Source organism: Malaya genurostris, chromosome 2 (genome assembly GCF_030247185.1).
Source record: "Malaya genurostris strain Urasoe2022 chromosome 2, Malgen_1.1, whole genome shotgun sequence".
In the NCBI taxonomy this organism is placed as follows: domain Eukaryota; kingdom Metazoa; phylum Arthropoda; class Insecta; order Diptera; family Culicidae; genus Malaya; species Malaya genurostris.
This window is the reverse complement of record NC_080571.1, coordinates 203,413,631-203,431,367: the sequence shown is the minus strand read 5'-3', so window position 1 is coordinate 203,431,367 and position 17,737 is coordinate 203,413,631. Positions and strand designations below refer to the sequence as shown.

Genomic DNA, 17,737 nt, shown 5'->3' with positions numbered 1-17,737 from the left:
GTTCCGGCTTTGAACCACTACAAAGGAGTGGAATGCTATCTGAAGCAGACAAAAGCGGAATACTTCACACACGATATTGCCGCCAACAAACCTATGAAGGTTGTACTTCGAGGACTACCCGACATGATGGAAGCCGAACTAAAGCAGGCACTTTCGGAGGCTGGACTAAAGCCTTTGATGGTATTTAAAATGAAGCGCCATAATACGGACAAAAAGTTTAGAGATCAACTGTACCTGATTCATCTGGAGAAGGGCTCCATCACCATGAGTCAACTGAAAACGATTAAATCGTTATTTCACATAATCATCGAATGGCAAAAGTATAAACCGGTACATCGGGATGTCACACAGTGCACGAACTGTTTGAACTACGGCCATGGAGCGAGGAATTGCCACATGAAAAGTCGGTGCGGGAAGTGTGCCGAACCACACAATACCAACGATTGCCTACTAGATGACATCGCTGTAAAATGTGTGAACTGTGATGGCGACCATCCATCTACTAGCAAATCGTGTCCCAAACGTGCTGAGTTCACAAAAATTCGACAACAGGCGTTCCGCAAACAATCAACGCGCAAGAATGTTCCACAGAAGGATGAAGTTAATTTCCCACGGCTCCCACCGAAGAGGGATATTCCGAATTTGCCGCCACTTCCTCGCAGCAATCCAAAGACTTCAGCCGCTGGATCTCAAAAAGAATCTTCCTCAAGAATCCCTCCTGGATGGGGCAATAATCAACCACAAGCAAAGGATGACTCTGGTGATTTATTCTCTGCTGAACAACTGATCGTCATTTTTGAAACAATGACAACAAAACTACGAAACTGCAGAACGCGGTTAGAGCAAATCAACGCCTTAGGCAAATTCATCATCGAATATGCAATATAATGAGTTGGTTATAGTAAATTGGAATGCTTGCTCACTCAGGAGCAAAACTGCTGAATTGTCCGACTTTCTTCAAGAGAAGAATGCCGATATTGCTATTTTAACTGAAACTCATCTTAAACCTGAAATTTCTGATTTTATTTCCAATTACAGGATTCACAGGCTCGACAGGGCAACTACCAGAGGAGGGGGAGTTGCCATTGCCATTAAACGATCCATTCAGCACAGGCTTCTGTCAGCCTTTAAATTGCAACTCATAGAAGCCATCGGAATTGAGATTACAACGACGATGGGACCCATCATCATCATTGCAGCGTACTGCCCCAAACAAACCAATCTTCGAGATGGTACGTGTGCATCATTGAAGCGAGATCTGGCTATGCTCACTCGAAGACAAAACAAATTCATCATTGCTGGGGACCTGAACGCACGGCATGAGCTGTGGGGAAACAGAAGACAGAATCGAAACGGATTCGTACTTGCCGAAGATTACGAAGCTGGACAATACAACATCTTCGCTCCGGATCAACCAACGCGACTTTCCAGATCGGGAGTTCTTTCCATTTTGGATATATTCATCAGCAACATCGCTATAGACAGCTCTCCGGTTGTCTTCAACGAGCTCTCTTCTGACCACTTTCCAGTAATATTGACGTTGGGATCTTCACCAGAAACAGTGCCTATTCAACCTCGGAGGAACTATTATCGCACCGATTGGGTCCAATTTCAACATATCGCCGACCAACTTATTAATATCGATTTACCACTTGATTCCCCGATGGAAATCGATGCAGCCCTATCTTCCTTCCAGCATTCAATCACAGTCGCTCGTGATAGGACGGTTCCAGTACAACATATGCCGAGTTCCTCTCTTCAAATCGACAGTGTCACCAAGAAACTCATCCGACTTCGGAATATCTACCGGAGGCAGTATCAACGAACTGGCATCCTAGATAGGAAGACTACTTATAACAACTTAACTAGGATAATCCAGGAAAGGATATCTGAGCTTCGCAACAGGAACTTCCAGCAAAAGCTTCGAGAAATTCTCCCACATTCAAAGCCCTTCTGGTCCTTAACGAAGGTGCTTAAGAAAAAACCGAAGCCTATTCCTCCTCTGATGTCACCCCAGGACGCAGCTGAAGGAATACCTTTAATCACACCAGTAGAGAAGGCAAATGCGCTAGGCCAGCAGTTTGTGTGTTCTCACAATTTAGGACTCAACATTGTTAGTCCATATGAAAGAGCCGTTGCTGATAGCGTAGCTGAGGTTGACCAATCAGACAGCTTAGTTCCTGAGGAAAGTAGAGTCACTGCGAATGAGCTGATGGCTTTTGTGAAAAAATCCAAAAATATGAAGGCCCCCGGTTTCGACAACACATTCAACATTGAGCTGAAACATTTGAGTATTCGCTCATTTGTCTTCTTAGCTAAACTTTTTAACAGGTGCTGGGAGCTTGGTTACTTCCCTTCAATGTGGAAGTTAGCTAAAGTTATCCCAGTTTTGAAACCGGGGAAAGATCCTTTCTTTTCCAAGAGCTATCGGCCCATCAGCTTACTCTCTGCCCTATCCAAGCTGTTTGAAAAGTCAATACAAAGGCGAATTCTTGCTTTTGCAGATGAACAGGATATATTCCTGGAAGAACAGTTTGGGTTCCGGAAAGGAAGATCCACCATCCACCAGCTCACAAGGGTTAACAACGTCATCCAGCAAAACAAATCAGTGTCCAAAACGACTGCCATGGCAATATTGGATATTGAAAAGGCATTCGATAATGTGTGGCACGATGGACTGGTGTTCAAACTGCATCGGTATAATTTTCCCATGTATCTTATTAAAATTATCAAAAATTATCTTGCAGATAGAGCATTCCAGGTTTCTCTGAATAATGCACTTTCAGAAAGATTTACTATTCCTGCTGGTGTACCCCAGGGAAGTATCCTAGGTCCCATTCTATACAACATTTTCACATCAGACATCCCACCTCTTCCAGGTGGTGGTGTTCTGTCACAATTTGCTGATGATACTGCCATTCTTTACAAAGGTCGTGTCATTAATGCTCTGAAAAATAAACTACAGACAGGTCTGGACGCTTTAACGGAATATTTTACAAGCTGGAAAATTGTGATCAATGCAGCAAAAACTCAGGTCATCTTGTTTCCACATTCAAGATCTCCAAAACTTGTTCCATCAGACGAATGCAGAATACGATTCGGTGATGAGGTCATTCAATGGTCCGATGAAGTTATCTATCTAGGACTCACCTTTGACAGACATCTGATATTCAGGTCACATGTTGACAAAATCGTTCAAAAATGTAGCATACTCATCAGGTCTCTGTATCCGCTGATTTGTAGAACATCTAAACTATGCCTGAAGAATCAGATGGCTGTCTATAAACAAATCATCTACCCCGCAATTGAATACGCAGTCCCTGTTTGGCGGGGTTGTGCACGAACACACAAACTTAGGCTTCAACGCATTCAAAGTAAGATCTTAAAGATGATTCTAAATCTACCCCCTTGGACAAGGACTAGTGAAGTACATGAGATGGCCTCCCTGGATATACTAGAACAAAAATTCGAACAATTCTGCACGAAATTTGAAGAGAGGTGCTCAATCTCTGAAATACAAATAATTCAAAATTTGTACGTATTAGGTTAGGGATAGTTATAAGTAGGTAGACATTTTATAAATAATTAAAATAAATATTATGATTAAACATTAGTATGTAAAACAAGAGTAACTAATGTCGTTTTCGTTTTTAAATTGCACTACACCGGTGTAGCGAAAGCTGCACTGAAACCGTTCGTTTTTGCCAATTGCACTACACCAGTGCTACACTTTTTCTGCACCGATACCACTGGTGTAGCACTCATCAAAAGTTTGGTGTAGCTCTGTGCAATGGAATCGTTTATGGTAGTCAATGGTTACTGTTTATGTTTTCGTCATTTTTGTTCGTTTATTCATGCATCCGTGTAGCCCTGCACCGGTGTAGTGCAAATTAAAAACGAAAACGCCATAAAACACCTAATATTAATAACGAATCGTATGAACAACAAAGATGAAAGGCCAAAGGGTCAAAACACTTGTACTGTAAAATGTTGATGTAATACACAAAAATAAGATTAATAAACAGATATTTATGCAAAAAAAAAAAATGAAAATCGATCATTTCTTTTCGTGCGTTCGATGGAAGCAGACGTCGTGGGAGTGGAATCATCAACCAGCAGCGACAGAGAATGCACCTTCTGCGTGGTTAATAAAAACCTCAAACGCTCAGGTCGCATCTCTCATTCGCTTGCTGGCCATCGAGGCGCGAGGACCAGCCAGCAGCAGCAGCGGGAGTTAACCAGCAGCGAGAGAGAATGCACCTTCTGCGTGGTTAATAAAAACCTCAAACGCTCAGGTCGCATCTCTCATTCGCTTGCTGGCCATCGAGGCGCGAGGACCAGCCAGCAGCAGCAGCGGGAGTTAACCAGCAGCGATAGAGAATGCACCTTCTGCGTGGTTAATAAAAACCTCAAACGCTCAGGTCGCATCTCTCATTCGCTTGCTGGCCATCAAGGCGAGAGGACCAGCCAGCAGCAGCAGCGGGAGTTAACCAGCAGCGAGAGAGAATGCACCTTCTGCGTGGTTAATAAAAACCTCAAACGCTCAGGTCGCATCTCTCATTCGCTTGCTGGCCACCAAGGCGAGAACCAGCAGCGACTGAAACTGGATTCTGAGTCTGTTATTGGATCTAAATTTAGGTCTTGAACTCAGGGTCCAGTTCTCTATTCCAGACTTCTATTCGGTTGTTCTTAAAACCATAATAATACTCCTAAAGAATTATGCGGAATTTACTTTACTGTACCTCTATACAACCCATTTTTTATTCATGGCGAAAAATCGTCTTCAAATTTCAGAGCTTAGTTCCGGAATATGAGTTTAGAATTCAGAGTCTGCGTGCTGAACTGGATTCTGGAAAATGATTGTAGTTCTAGAACTAAAATCCAACTGAGTTCTGAGTCTGTTCTATGTTCTAAATTTAATTCTTGAACTCAGATCCAGTTATTAATTTCAGAATTCTTCAAATCGGTTCTTTTGTCGTGAATACGACTTACTTTACTATTAGGTGCCTTTTCAAAATTTACCCTCTGAGAGAGTGATAAGTTTTTGATCGTGAATATCTATTGTTGTATCTAATGAATCAACATAATTTTTGCGACATGCCATCGGATCACAATTTTATGATAAAATTTTCAGATTTGTGACATAGTCTCAAATAATTCAAAATTAAACTTTTCTGAAATGTTTGGTATAAACGAGTATCGAAGAGGATAATTCATATGGCGCGTTTGCCTTTCTCGTATTTTTAAAGCTCATAGCTCAGTGATCTGTGAAAGGATTTATATAATCTAACTACCAATAGAATCGAAATTTTTCAATTTAAACGTGTATAGCAAAAGCATTGAAGTATTTCAATAGTACACTATTGAAAAACTTGTCTCATTTGATCCATGTCAACACCAGCCAATCAGAACGCGTTCTAAGGAAGAGAACGAAATATCTGCTGCTGTACAACAAATCGTCCGGGAAAAATGTTCCGAGAAGTGGTGAATATCGCAGTGAGTTCCTCAATTTGGTCCTTGTGAATGCTAGAAACGAATCCCTACAACATATTGATAGTTTCTTTCAATAAATTATGCAAATCCGAAATGAAATAATCGACATTAAAATTCTATATGCGGCTATTTTTATAGCCGTTAGGACCGCCCATTAGTGAAAAAGCTACAAACGAAATCACATAAAAGGAAATCTCTTAACAAAAATTCAATCAGTTTGGATTCTATCGCCACTGCGAGCAGATGTGTTTTGTGTCGTCTGCACAGCTAGTTTCGCCTGCGACAAGAGCGATTACGTCACAGCTGCCAGTCATTAGCATTGGGAAAAAAACAACGGTGGAGAGCATTGCACAAAATCAGCCGTTCTAATGGCTCTAAAAGTTTTCTAAAGAACTATTAGGATTTGTTGTTCGCAAATCGTAGGGAAATATCCTCAGTTTACTGCAAATCAAGAACAGTTTGCTTAGATTTGTGCACTTTTCGCTGTGTGAAATTCACAGTAAACGAGATCAAGTGAAGCCTTCTTTGTTTTTGCGATAAATGTTCCAGAGTTTAATGTCGTAGAGAATTACGCAATTTGACCTTTCTGAATGCTAGAAACGAGTCCCTTCAGCATATTGATAGTTTCTTTCAATAAATTATGCAAATCCGAAATGAAATAATCAACATTAAAATTCTGAATGCGGATATTTTTATAGCCGTTAGGACCGCCCATTAGTGAAAAAGCTACAAACGAAATCAGGTAGAAACAAGCCTCTCAATAAAAAGTGAAGCCTTCTTTGTTTTTGCATAATTCATACAATTGATCAACTAATTGATATTCGGAAGTGTTAAGGAACATGTCAGTTGTTTTCGTATTCACGACATCCAGTTATGTCTCTGACATTACCCACCCGCCTTTTTTCTTTGCGTATTGTTAATTCTCTAATTAGCATACCTGAATCCACATGTCATAACAGAATCAGGGCTAAACTGTTTCGGTTATTGATAATTGTTAGAAAATGTTGTTTTTTCAACTACTAATGAGATCAGAATTGTAAACGCATTTGCAACAAAATTTCAACAAAAAATTTTAGTTCAGTTTTCTCTATAGAAAGGTAATAGATTGCTTTCTCTGTAGAAAGGTAATAGAAAATAATAACCGCACAGATGGCGTAACCGACAAATAATTTTTTTTCTATACGCATAATTATTTCTGCAAGTGACCTATGATCAATTTAAACCATAATATTGCTGATAGTATAGGTTTGAAGAGTTTTGCCGAAAATGTGACCTAAGCCCTGGGGCATGTTTTTGTGGACTACTCAAAATCAATCTGAATGAATTTGTATTAAAAAAAGAACTCAAAGTCGTGTCAGAATTCATTTAGAAAAGAGCTTAAATTCATGTCAGCTCTGTGCAGAATTAGAACTAAAAATATCGTCTTTACATTCAAAAGTTATGAAATGGTGTTCAACTTTTCTGAAAATAAAACAACCTGATATTGTATATTTATACCACTGGAATCGGAAATCATCATCGTCATCATAAATCTGAGTATAAGTGGATTGATTTGCGAAAACAAGAAACTGTAATACTTTGTTCGGAAATATTGGCAAAATTCTGGACTTAGCATTACGATGAATTTGTTTCGTTGAATTGAAAATAAATATCACATACACCTAAATTAAAAACGTTTTTTTTTATTTAACAATGTATTCTTTCTCTCGAATTAGTAAAATATTGTATTTCAAACCATATTTACAGCCTCTTGATAGAACAGTGCATAGGATAAATGTTTTATATTAGATTTTTTATCGTGACGTCACAAATGAACAAGAATTCATGCTAGGTAGTTCTGCGGTACTGTTTACAAACAAGCTTAAACAAAAGTCGAAGAACACATCTCGAACAATCATCTTTACACTTTGCAACTAGTGACTTTTATTTAATAAATATTTAAAACAAACCGTATCCATACGTGAACAAATGTTTTAAAACTCTATTTAGGCGATATGGACCGTAAATGGTCTCATCCAATTTGTCAACAGACAAACAAAAAAATCTATGTTTACAAACAGTACTGCTGAACTGTCAAAATGTGTTCATTTGATTGAGGTTAGCAGTGACGGTAAAAAACCTAATAGTTGGGGTTGTTTGATATAGTGTACTGATTGGAAAAGCTGTCATATATGTATAAAAAATTTGTAGTGTATTTGTAACCTATTTTTGCCACCGCAATGTTACTATGATGTCCCTCGTGAATCGCAAGAGTGATCCATATTGATATACATGTAATATATTTGATTGTACTGTTTTCAATAATCAAGTATTATTTTACTGTTTCGTTTTACAGTATGCCAATGTCAGAAAACGAATGATTGCCACTCTGGCCTACAATGCGATGGCTGCAACTGCGTCGATATGACTAATGTGGGTCGAGATCCAGGATGCGAACATTGTCCGCCGGGCATTCCGTGTAATCCAATTACCGGTGCCTGCATCAACGGTAAGTTTCATCAACATGCATTGTATGTTTCCTACTGCCCAGTAAGATTAATTTCATTTGAGCATATATCATAACGCTATTATTAACCATAAAACATAATATGCGCATTCGTTCTGCTAAAGATGGTCTTTGCTTTTCTAGCTTAATTATCTTGCTATAAATCATTTTTCATTTCCCATACAGCTAGCTTCATAATCTCTACTCCTCTATATATGTAACGTTTGGTTTAGCTAATCATCTCGCTAAAGCTTGCATATTAGGACACATGCCGGAAGACGGTTGTAGTCGAACAGTAAGTTCATCATGACGTGTGACTGACTAATCTGACAGCTCACCCATATGCTTCTGCGAACCCACATCATTCAATCACTGAGTGTCAAAATTTAAATTTACTTTTCACAATCGCATGTAGCATCACTCGTTGTCACATTTCGCAGTAAACCGCGTACACAAACGCAGCTCATCACAACACAAACACATAGAACACATACACACATTCAAGGTATTTTTACGCAACTACGATTTTCCATCCAAATTCAATATTCGCACAGCCGCGAGTTTACTGCAATATAACTAACGAGTTTTTTCGTTTTTTTTAACCAATACAATATCTAACCTAGATTTAGATTATACTACCAAGTCAACGATACCCGATGTACATAGCACACACACAGATTTTATACCACACACAAGCGAGCAAATAACTACTAACTATGTAACCAAACTGCCAATAACAACAACTGGCCAGTACGAAATGTCTTCGCCCCCGAGTATTAGCGAGCTTTCCCAAACTTCGTTGCCCACCGTAGCAGAAAGCACCGAAAACATGACGACCGTGCCGGCGAGTCCTGGTTCCACAGTACAAACCCCAACCCCACAAACTTTGTCCACCGAAAACCCTTCAACTGCTTTGACTGGAGACGATTTTGACGAAAATAATGTCCAACGTATAACAGAATTTCACCGACCGAATCAAATGACTACTAATGCGCAAACGACTCGACTACCGACTTCTAGTACTGACGAATATATGAGTGAAATGCTGACTACAACATCTGACTTTAGACCGACCGATGAAACAGTTACTAAAAGCCAAACAATTCCAGATTATATCGTTACAACAGTTAAGGGTATGATATCAGCTTCAACACGATCTAGTTTATCTCTGAAAACAGAAACAACAATGGATTCAACAGAAAGTATAGTTACCACATCCGAAAAGGATGTATTTGACTCAAGTACAAGTTATTCAACTGATGAGAAAGGATACAGCACTTCAATCACAATTAACGAAAATATCACCTTGAGCAGCGATGAGCAGGTTTCAGAAACTTCTCAAAGCTCGACAACATTAAATGAACATTATAGTACTGTGCCATCAACTGACAAATCATTTACTTCGATTAATAAAAGTGATATACCTTTCACAACCATTGGTCATGACACCAAACCAACTGTGTTCAATGAAGATGCTATTCTAAATCCGATGCAGACAACTAAAAACATTATTGAAAAAATCACCACAATCAGTGATGATTTTGAGCCTATAAAAGAAGTCTCGAATAATTTTGAATCAACGATATCTGAGCTGAAGCTAACAACGAAACAACTTGATTTGAGTACTGTTGACAAAATGACCACTGTATCATCATTCAATAATGAATCGTACACCGAGCAGGTTAATGAAAATGAGAAAACTACCAGTCAGTCCGTTGCATCCAAATTTACTACTACCGATAAGGTGCTCAATCAGATGCACGAACTATCCTCCATGACCTCGACAGAACCAACCACGACCATGAAAACTACCGAAAACCATGAAACCGAATTATTTACAACAGACGAACAAGAAAAATTCACTGAAACGAGTGCATCTTCTGTGACAGAAGAAGCGACAACGCGAACCGATCAACCCGCTTTCTTGTCTACATCGATCATCGACCAGAAATTCACCACAAGGGAATTCTTTGAATCTTCATCAACTCAATCAATAGATGAGGAAACCGTTTCTTCAACGACAACAATTCCTAGCTCACCACGAAATATCACTCAAGAGGTTGATTTGATTACTACTTCATCTGTTCAAGATAATCCAGAGACGTCTTCAACGTCTGAATATACAGACAGTACGACTCATAAAGAATACCATACTACTACAGCAAGTACAAAGGATTCTTCTTTGACAGATACTACACAAGATCATTTAATGAATACTAGTACTGTTAAGACTGATACAGCTACTTTATTAGAAAAAACTACGAGCACTCAAAGAATCAGTACCGTTACAAACGAGTATACACTTTCCCGTGATACCGAAGAACATTCAACTACACAAGGAGCCTCGAATGTAACTGCTGAAAGTACAGTACCCACTGTAGACGAAATAGCGACACGAGAAACAACCAGTGAATCAATCTACGAAATCTATTCACATATCGTAGAATTATCAACAACTGCATCGAGTATACCTCAAACGGGAATTGAAACAACTTCGAGTGTTACATTGAAGTATGACTTCGAAGGAACTACTAATATTTATTCAGACGGAAGTACTACTACTTATGTCCCGTCAACTAACGAAATACCAAGCGATATTGTTAATCAAACAACGGCTGCCATTTCTCAAATGAACGATACTTCCATGACGACAGTGGTATCTGAAGTAACAGATTATCCGAAACGTAGAACAACCATAAGCACTAGTTATCCGACCGACCAAGACATGATGAGTACGGACACTCAAATGACGCAAGAAGAGTTAACAATACACTCGATTGTTGAGGCCACTACAGAACCAAGAATGACTGTGGAATACAGCTTTCAAAGCACTACTGGTATTTATTCTGATACAAACACTACCACTTCCGAGTCTTCAACACAGCAGAAGACTACGGTTAGTGATGAGAAAAGCGATAGAAGGACTGACTCGTTAACCGAGGAAAAGCCTGTCGAACAAACTTCGACGATATCTTCTATCACTTTACCAATGAGCGATACTTCCATGTCTACGATTATAACCAAATTAGAAGTAACTGAGCTTCCAAGCACTAGCTTTACGACCGACCAAGAAATGGTAACCACGGAGTCTCAAGCCACGGAAGAAGAATTGCCGACGCATTCGGTTGTTAAAACTAGTACAGAACCAAGGACGACTATGAAACACAGTTTTCAAAGTACTACTGGTGTTTATGCAAATATCAGTACTATTCATTCAGAAACCTCAACACAGCAGGAAATTACAGACAAAATTGAGTATAGCGATGGAATGACTGACTCGTCAACTACTATTATAACCGAATCACAAGTAACTGATCATCCGACGCAAAGAACAACCATAAGCGATAAGTATCCAATCGACCAAGAAACGATAACCACGGAATCTCAAGTGATGGAAGAAGGATTACCAACGCATTCGATTGTTGACACTAGTACAGAACCAAGAACGACTATAAAACACAGTTTTCAAAGTACTACTGGTGCAGATATAAGTACTATTCGTTCAGAAACCTCAACACAGCAAGAAAGTACAAATAAAATTGATGACAATGATGGAAGGACTGACTCATCAACTACTTCAATATCTTCGGTTATAACTAAATCACAAGTAACTGACCATCCAACGCAAAGAACAACCATAAGCGATGGGTATCCAATTGACCAAGAAACGATAACCACGGAATCTCAAGTGACAGAAGATGGGTTATCGACGCATTCGATTGTTGAAACTAACACAGAACCAAGAACGACAATGGAACACAGTTTTCAAAGCACTTCTGATATGTATGCAGGGATTACTACTATACGTTTAGAGTTCTCAACACAGCAGGAGATTACGGATAGAATCGGAGATAGCGAAGAAAGGACTGACTCGTCAACTACTGCAATGTCTACGGCTATAAAAGAATCACAAGTAACTGATCATTCAATGCAAAAAACAACAATGAGCCCTGGGTATCCGATTGACCAAGAAACGATAACCACGGAGTCTCAAGCCACGGAAGAAGAATTGCCAACGCATTCGATTGTTGAAACTAAAACAGAACCAAGTACAACTGTGCAACACAGCTTTCAAAGTATTACCGGTATTAATGCAGACATAAGTACTATTCGTTCAGAAACCTCAGCACAGCAAGAAATTACAGATAAAATTGGGTATAGCGATGAAAGGACTGACTTGTCAACTACTTCAATATCTTCAGCTACAACCGAATCACAAGTAACTGATCATCCAATGCAAAGAACAACGATAAGCCCTGGGTATCCAAGCGACCATGAAACGATAACCACGGAATCTCAAGTGACGCAAAAAGAATTTACAACCCATTCGATTGTTGAAACTAGTGCAGAACCAAGAACTACTATGAAACACAGCACTACTGATATTTATGCAGACATCAGTACTATTCGTTCTGAATCCTCAACACAACTGGAGATTACGGATAAAATTGGAGATAGCGATAGAAGGACTGACTCGTCGACTGAGGAAATGCCTGTCGATCAAACTTCGACGATATCTTCTATCATTTTACCGGTGAACGATACTTCCATGTCTACGATTATAACCAAATCAGAAGTAACTGAGCATCCAATGCAAAGAACAACCATAAGCACTGGCTTTACGACTGACCAAGAAATGATAACCGCAGAGACTCTAATGACAGAGGGCCGGTTACCGACGCATTCGATTTTTGAAACTAGAACAGAATCAAGTACGACTAAGGAACATAGTTTTCAAAGTACTACTGATATTTATGCAGACATACGTTCTACTCAGTCAGAGCCCTCAACAAAACAGCAGACTATAGTTAGCAATGAGGATAGCGATGGAAGGACTGACTCGTCGACTAAGGAAATGCCTGGCGACACAGTCAAACAAACATCGACGATATCTTCTATCATTTCACTATCAACTGAGGAAATTCCTGACGACAGTTTCATGTCTTCGATAATAACACAACATCCCATGGAAAGGACAACAATAAACACTGGTTATCCGATCGATCAAGAAACGATAACCACAGAAACTCAAGCAAGTACAGAACCAAGATCAACTCCGGAGACAGAGATATCTGATTTGACAAGTAAATTTCCTAATGAACAAAACAATGACGAGCTGACAACTTCAACAGCTATGGCTGCTTCGGACAGTGCAATAACCTCTCTAATGGAATCCAAAACTGATACAATGAGCAATACAACAGAATCTACTGAAACTGCCGTAAGGCAACAGGATGTGACAACCGAATTAAACACCCACTCTACTACTGCATCGAGTATAGAAATGTATTCTTCAGAAACTACTTCTGAAGTTGGGACTAGATTGCCGTCAAGAAATGCGACTGGCATTACTGAAGCAAATCAAAGTTTGTTTCCCGAGGATGAAAGAAGTTCGACTCCGCTAGTAACTATTGAACCTTACAGCGACAGTATTTCAACTGAATCCCTTGAAACTACCACGACCATAAAATCCGAATCATTAGACATCAATAAAACCACTGAACATATTTCTTCTGTAGTTACAACTACATCTTTAACAAGTGAGAAAGTTCCTGAGGCTACTTCTCCTGACGAAGCTGTCAGTACTACCGATTATACCGAACTGCAATTTACTACTCATACCACTCATAAACATACCATGACGTTTAACGATATGACTACTGCTCCCAATGATGTTGTAACTACTATACCTAGAGGAGGACATACATCTACGGAATCGGCTTCGGTTGACATTACGACTGTAGAAGACACTATGATTTCAGTGGGATCTACTGAAAATTATTCATCTGAAAACCCCGAATTGGCAAGCTCTACACCAAAGGAAACAGATAACACTTCCAAATATCCGGACACTACTGCATATAATGCTTCTGATAAAAATAACATACCCGAAACAACACTACCAATAACGAGTAGTAACTCTCAAACAGAAACTGAACATGATATTGAAGAGAACACATCATATGAACCTACCACGTATACCCAGTCGGTGCAAACTACCGTTCTACCGAGAACTACTCAGAGCACTATTACTCAAGCAATCAACGACGATTTTACAACACGTTTATCAGAACAGTCTACTATAGCTACTACTACTCCCTATTTTGCAATCGCAATATCAAATGAACAGATTACAACTGCTGCTACGGACATAGGATCGAAAACGAATACCCCGCTATCAGATACAACAGAAGAAAAATTAACAAATACTACAGTGTCCAAAGATTCCACCACAGCTGCAGCAACAACTACAATCATTTCTGAGCATACCGAAGAAGTTTGGAAGGAACAAACAGTAGCTGGAACATCATTCGAGCAAACAAAACCTACTACACAGACTAGCTTTGGACCACGAACTACACCATTCACAGAAAATATGAACGAAAAAACTACGGATTCTTTATTTACTGAAGATCAAACCAAAACTACTTCGGGAATAGGTTACCCAACTAATTATGATGAAACAACATCGACCAGTACTGAAATTCCTGTCATAGATGAAATTACTAAGAAAACGTTTGGCAAAATTTCAACAGAAAGTGAGCACGCCCAAACTACCACATCACTTGAAGAACGTGCAAAATCAGAAACATCAACTAAAAGCAATGGTATGTATAAAACTACAGTACTAGATGAACCGGCTGTCACAACGCAAAGCACAACTGTTACAACAACAAAGCAATATGCAACAGAAACAACTTATCCGCAACATGGCTCAGCAACAGTTGACGCGATACCGAAAACCTCAACTATGACGATTTTAGAGGATACTTCATTGACTAGCCAGTCCTTAAGTGTAATTGATTCGTCAACTGCTTCAGTTACGTCCACCATGGAATCCGACACAGATGAAACTACGCTATCAATTGAAGAATCTACTACACAGGAAACGTCGAGCATAACTTCCGAATCTTCTGAAGACCATCAAACTAGTACTAACAAATACAAAGTCACGACGGAACACACGACAACATCATCGACTGAATTCGATGACCTCAGACCAAGCAATAGAGAAAACCCTGTAAACGTTTCTGAAACCACCGATAGATCAGAAATGTTGTCCACCCAATACACCAGCAACGAAGATGCAACAACTTTCAAATCGTTTCATACTACCTCCAGTAACGGTTCCTTCATGGACAGTGAGAATCTTCTGACGAATACGCATAAAATAACACCAGACGTCACTAAAACAACTGAGTCAATGGAAACGACGACAAGGGGTACAACGGAAAGCACTGCATTCACTATATCGAAAACGAAGACTACAGTGAAAGAACGAGAGTCGAAGATACCGAAAACCATTGACGATACATCAACAACAGAACCTAGAACGGAAATTATTACGGAGAAAGGAATCGGACTTATTTCCCCAACAGTGGAAGTTCAAATCTATTCCACTACTAGCAGAGGCGAACAGACAATTACCACTGAACATGAAAACCGTAGTGTTACAGATACTCCTGAATTCATCACCACAACTACAACGTATGATCATACGAAAGACCGACCAACGACAACAACTGAACAAACGACTGAAAACTTGGCAACCCAAGAAACAGATAGTGCTCAAGTTATTACGGAGAAAGGAACAGAATCCATTTCCACATTCAACCCCAAAATAACTTTCACAACTGGCAGCGACGAGCTTACAATTCCCGTAGAACATGATAGTCAAAATGGGGTAGATACTTCCCAATACTCCACAACAACACTAACGTATGACAGTTCATATGAACGATCAACGACAATGATTGACCATACGCTGACAACCCTAGAATCGAAAAGTGCTCAAGATTTTAGTACTTTAGCCATATCATTAGACTACGATAACTTAAATTACACTACCGGTAAAACGACAATTCAAACAGTTGAAGATATTTCTACCAGTTCGAGTACTGTAGTCATCGATTTAGATGGATTGTCTACTGTACCGTATATGGAAGGCGATACGACGACTTCCCCTGTACCAACTAAAATGTGCCGAACCTCTTCCGACTGTGAAATATCCGAAATATGCAAACAGTCACAGTGTATGCAAATCTGTACAGAAAACCTATCTCCTAATACACTCTGCGCAAAAGGTATAATCAGCTGCCTGTTGGAAGCAAACACTCCTTTAATCGATCTCTCTACTACTCTTCACTATGCATCTACACTGTCTATTTACGTATCCCTATGACTCGATAGTTACAGTGTGTCCACCACTGACTCTATTTACTGTACAGTTGTTTCCGCTGTAGCTTCTGCCTTTTACACACTTTATTTTAAGATAGCCCTTTACTGATACTGTCACAATACTACGTTCTAAATATTTCAGAATTTCTTTGAAACACAATCTACTGCAGCTAGCAAATTAGTTAAATGTGTACAAAAAAAATAGATGACACTAGCTGGGTAGATTGTCGATGAATAACCAGATAGTCTAAAACCACAAACATATTTACCAATTATTCTAATCCACTCTAATCCTCACATCCACGCCAATTAACCCACGGTAGAACCACCCGGTACACCTAAAAAACCAGAACCATGCCAATCTAATGAGGACTGTATCGAAACGGAAGTTTGCTATAGAGAGATGTGCGAGGATCCTTGTCTTTTTGACGGGGTTTGTGCACCAACGGCAACGTGCCACGCTAAAATGCATCGTCCAATCTGCGCTTGTCCGGCAGGGCACGAGGGCAATCCGATGATCAAGTGTACCCCGGTGAAATCAAGTAAGGAACTAACGCTTTTCATTGTACCAATGTTACAAAAACTATCAATACTAAACTGCACTTTGAACAAGTCATAACCTTCTGACCCCTGATGCACAAATTGCACATTACCAACCAAATATTTTCCACATACTGTTGGGTTATGTTTTGTATAAATTGTACAGAAATTTTCGGACCACACATGCAAATGTAAATATTGTTTCTGCACCGTGTAATGAAAATACACTCGTTTTTCTTTTCTTCATATTCTTGCACCGACAAAACAGTTCAATGCACCTCAAACGACGAATGTCCTTTACTGGACGCCTGTGTTGGCAACGTGTGCCAGCGTCCCTGTGATGTGAAAAATCCGTGTGCACCAAATGCCGTATGCATTAACCGGAACCACGGTTCCGAATGTAGCTGCATCGAAGGTTTTCATGGAAACGGTTTTGTTTCTTGTCATCTAGGTAAATAGCACCTGTTCGAAAGAAATGATTCACCAATTCCACAATTCTCTGTGGTTTCTCTTTTAGTAAATACGCCCGGTTCCGTGTGTCAGTACAACGAGGATTGTCCTCCTGATAAGTTGTGTGACCGGTTAAATCGAATATGTATCAATCCTTGTCAGGATGACTCCTGTGGAGATAATGCCGAATGTTTTCCACAGAACCACGGAATCGAATGTCGTTGCAGGAATGGATTTTCTGGAAATGCATATATCGAATGCGTTCAATTGCACGGATGTCGTTCGGATAGTGAATGTAGTACTTCGGAAGCATGTATAAATGGTCAATGTGCATCTCCTTGTCAGTGTGGGCCTTATGCATTGTGTGACGTGCGCAACCATATCCCACAATGCCGTTGCCCTCCAGGTTACAAAGGTGATGGACGCTTAGGATGTAGTCCACCAAGCAATCCTTGCAATCCGAATCCTTGTGGTTTAAATGCTATGTGTGAAATCGACGCTGGTAGTCCGATTTGTTTCTGTCCAAAGGGTTTAACTGGCAATCCATTTAAGAATTGCAGTAAGTATTTACTGGAAATTACTATGATCATT

At 39.6% G+C, this 17,737-nt stretch overlaps 1 protein-coding gene across 1 annotated transcript in view; it reads left to right on the top strand.

Moving 5' to 3' along the window:
• Positions 1-17,737, top strand: part of LOC131427166 (uncharacterized) — a 334,261-nt gene that overhangs the window by 249,577 nt on the left and 66,947 nt on the right. The window contains exons 19-23 of the mRNA XM_058590132.1: positions 7,829-7,981; positions 8,602-16,062; positions 16,480-16,698; positions 16,965-17,147; positions 17,214-17,705. Coding sequence (XP_058446115.1) covers positions 7,829-7,981; positions 8,602-16,062; positions 16,480-16,698; positions 16,965-17,147; positions 17,214-17,705 — 8,508 coding nt within the window. The remainder of the gene's footprint in view (positions 1-7,828; positions 7,982-8,601; positions 16,063-16,479; positions 16,699-16,964; positions 17,148-17,213; positions 17,706-17,737) is intronic.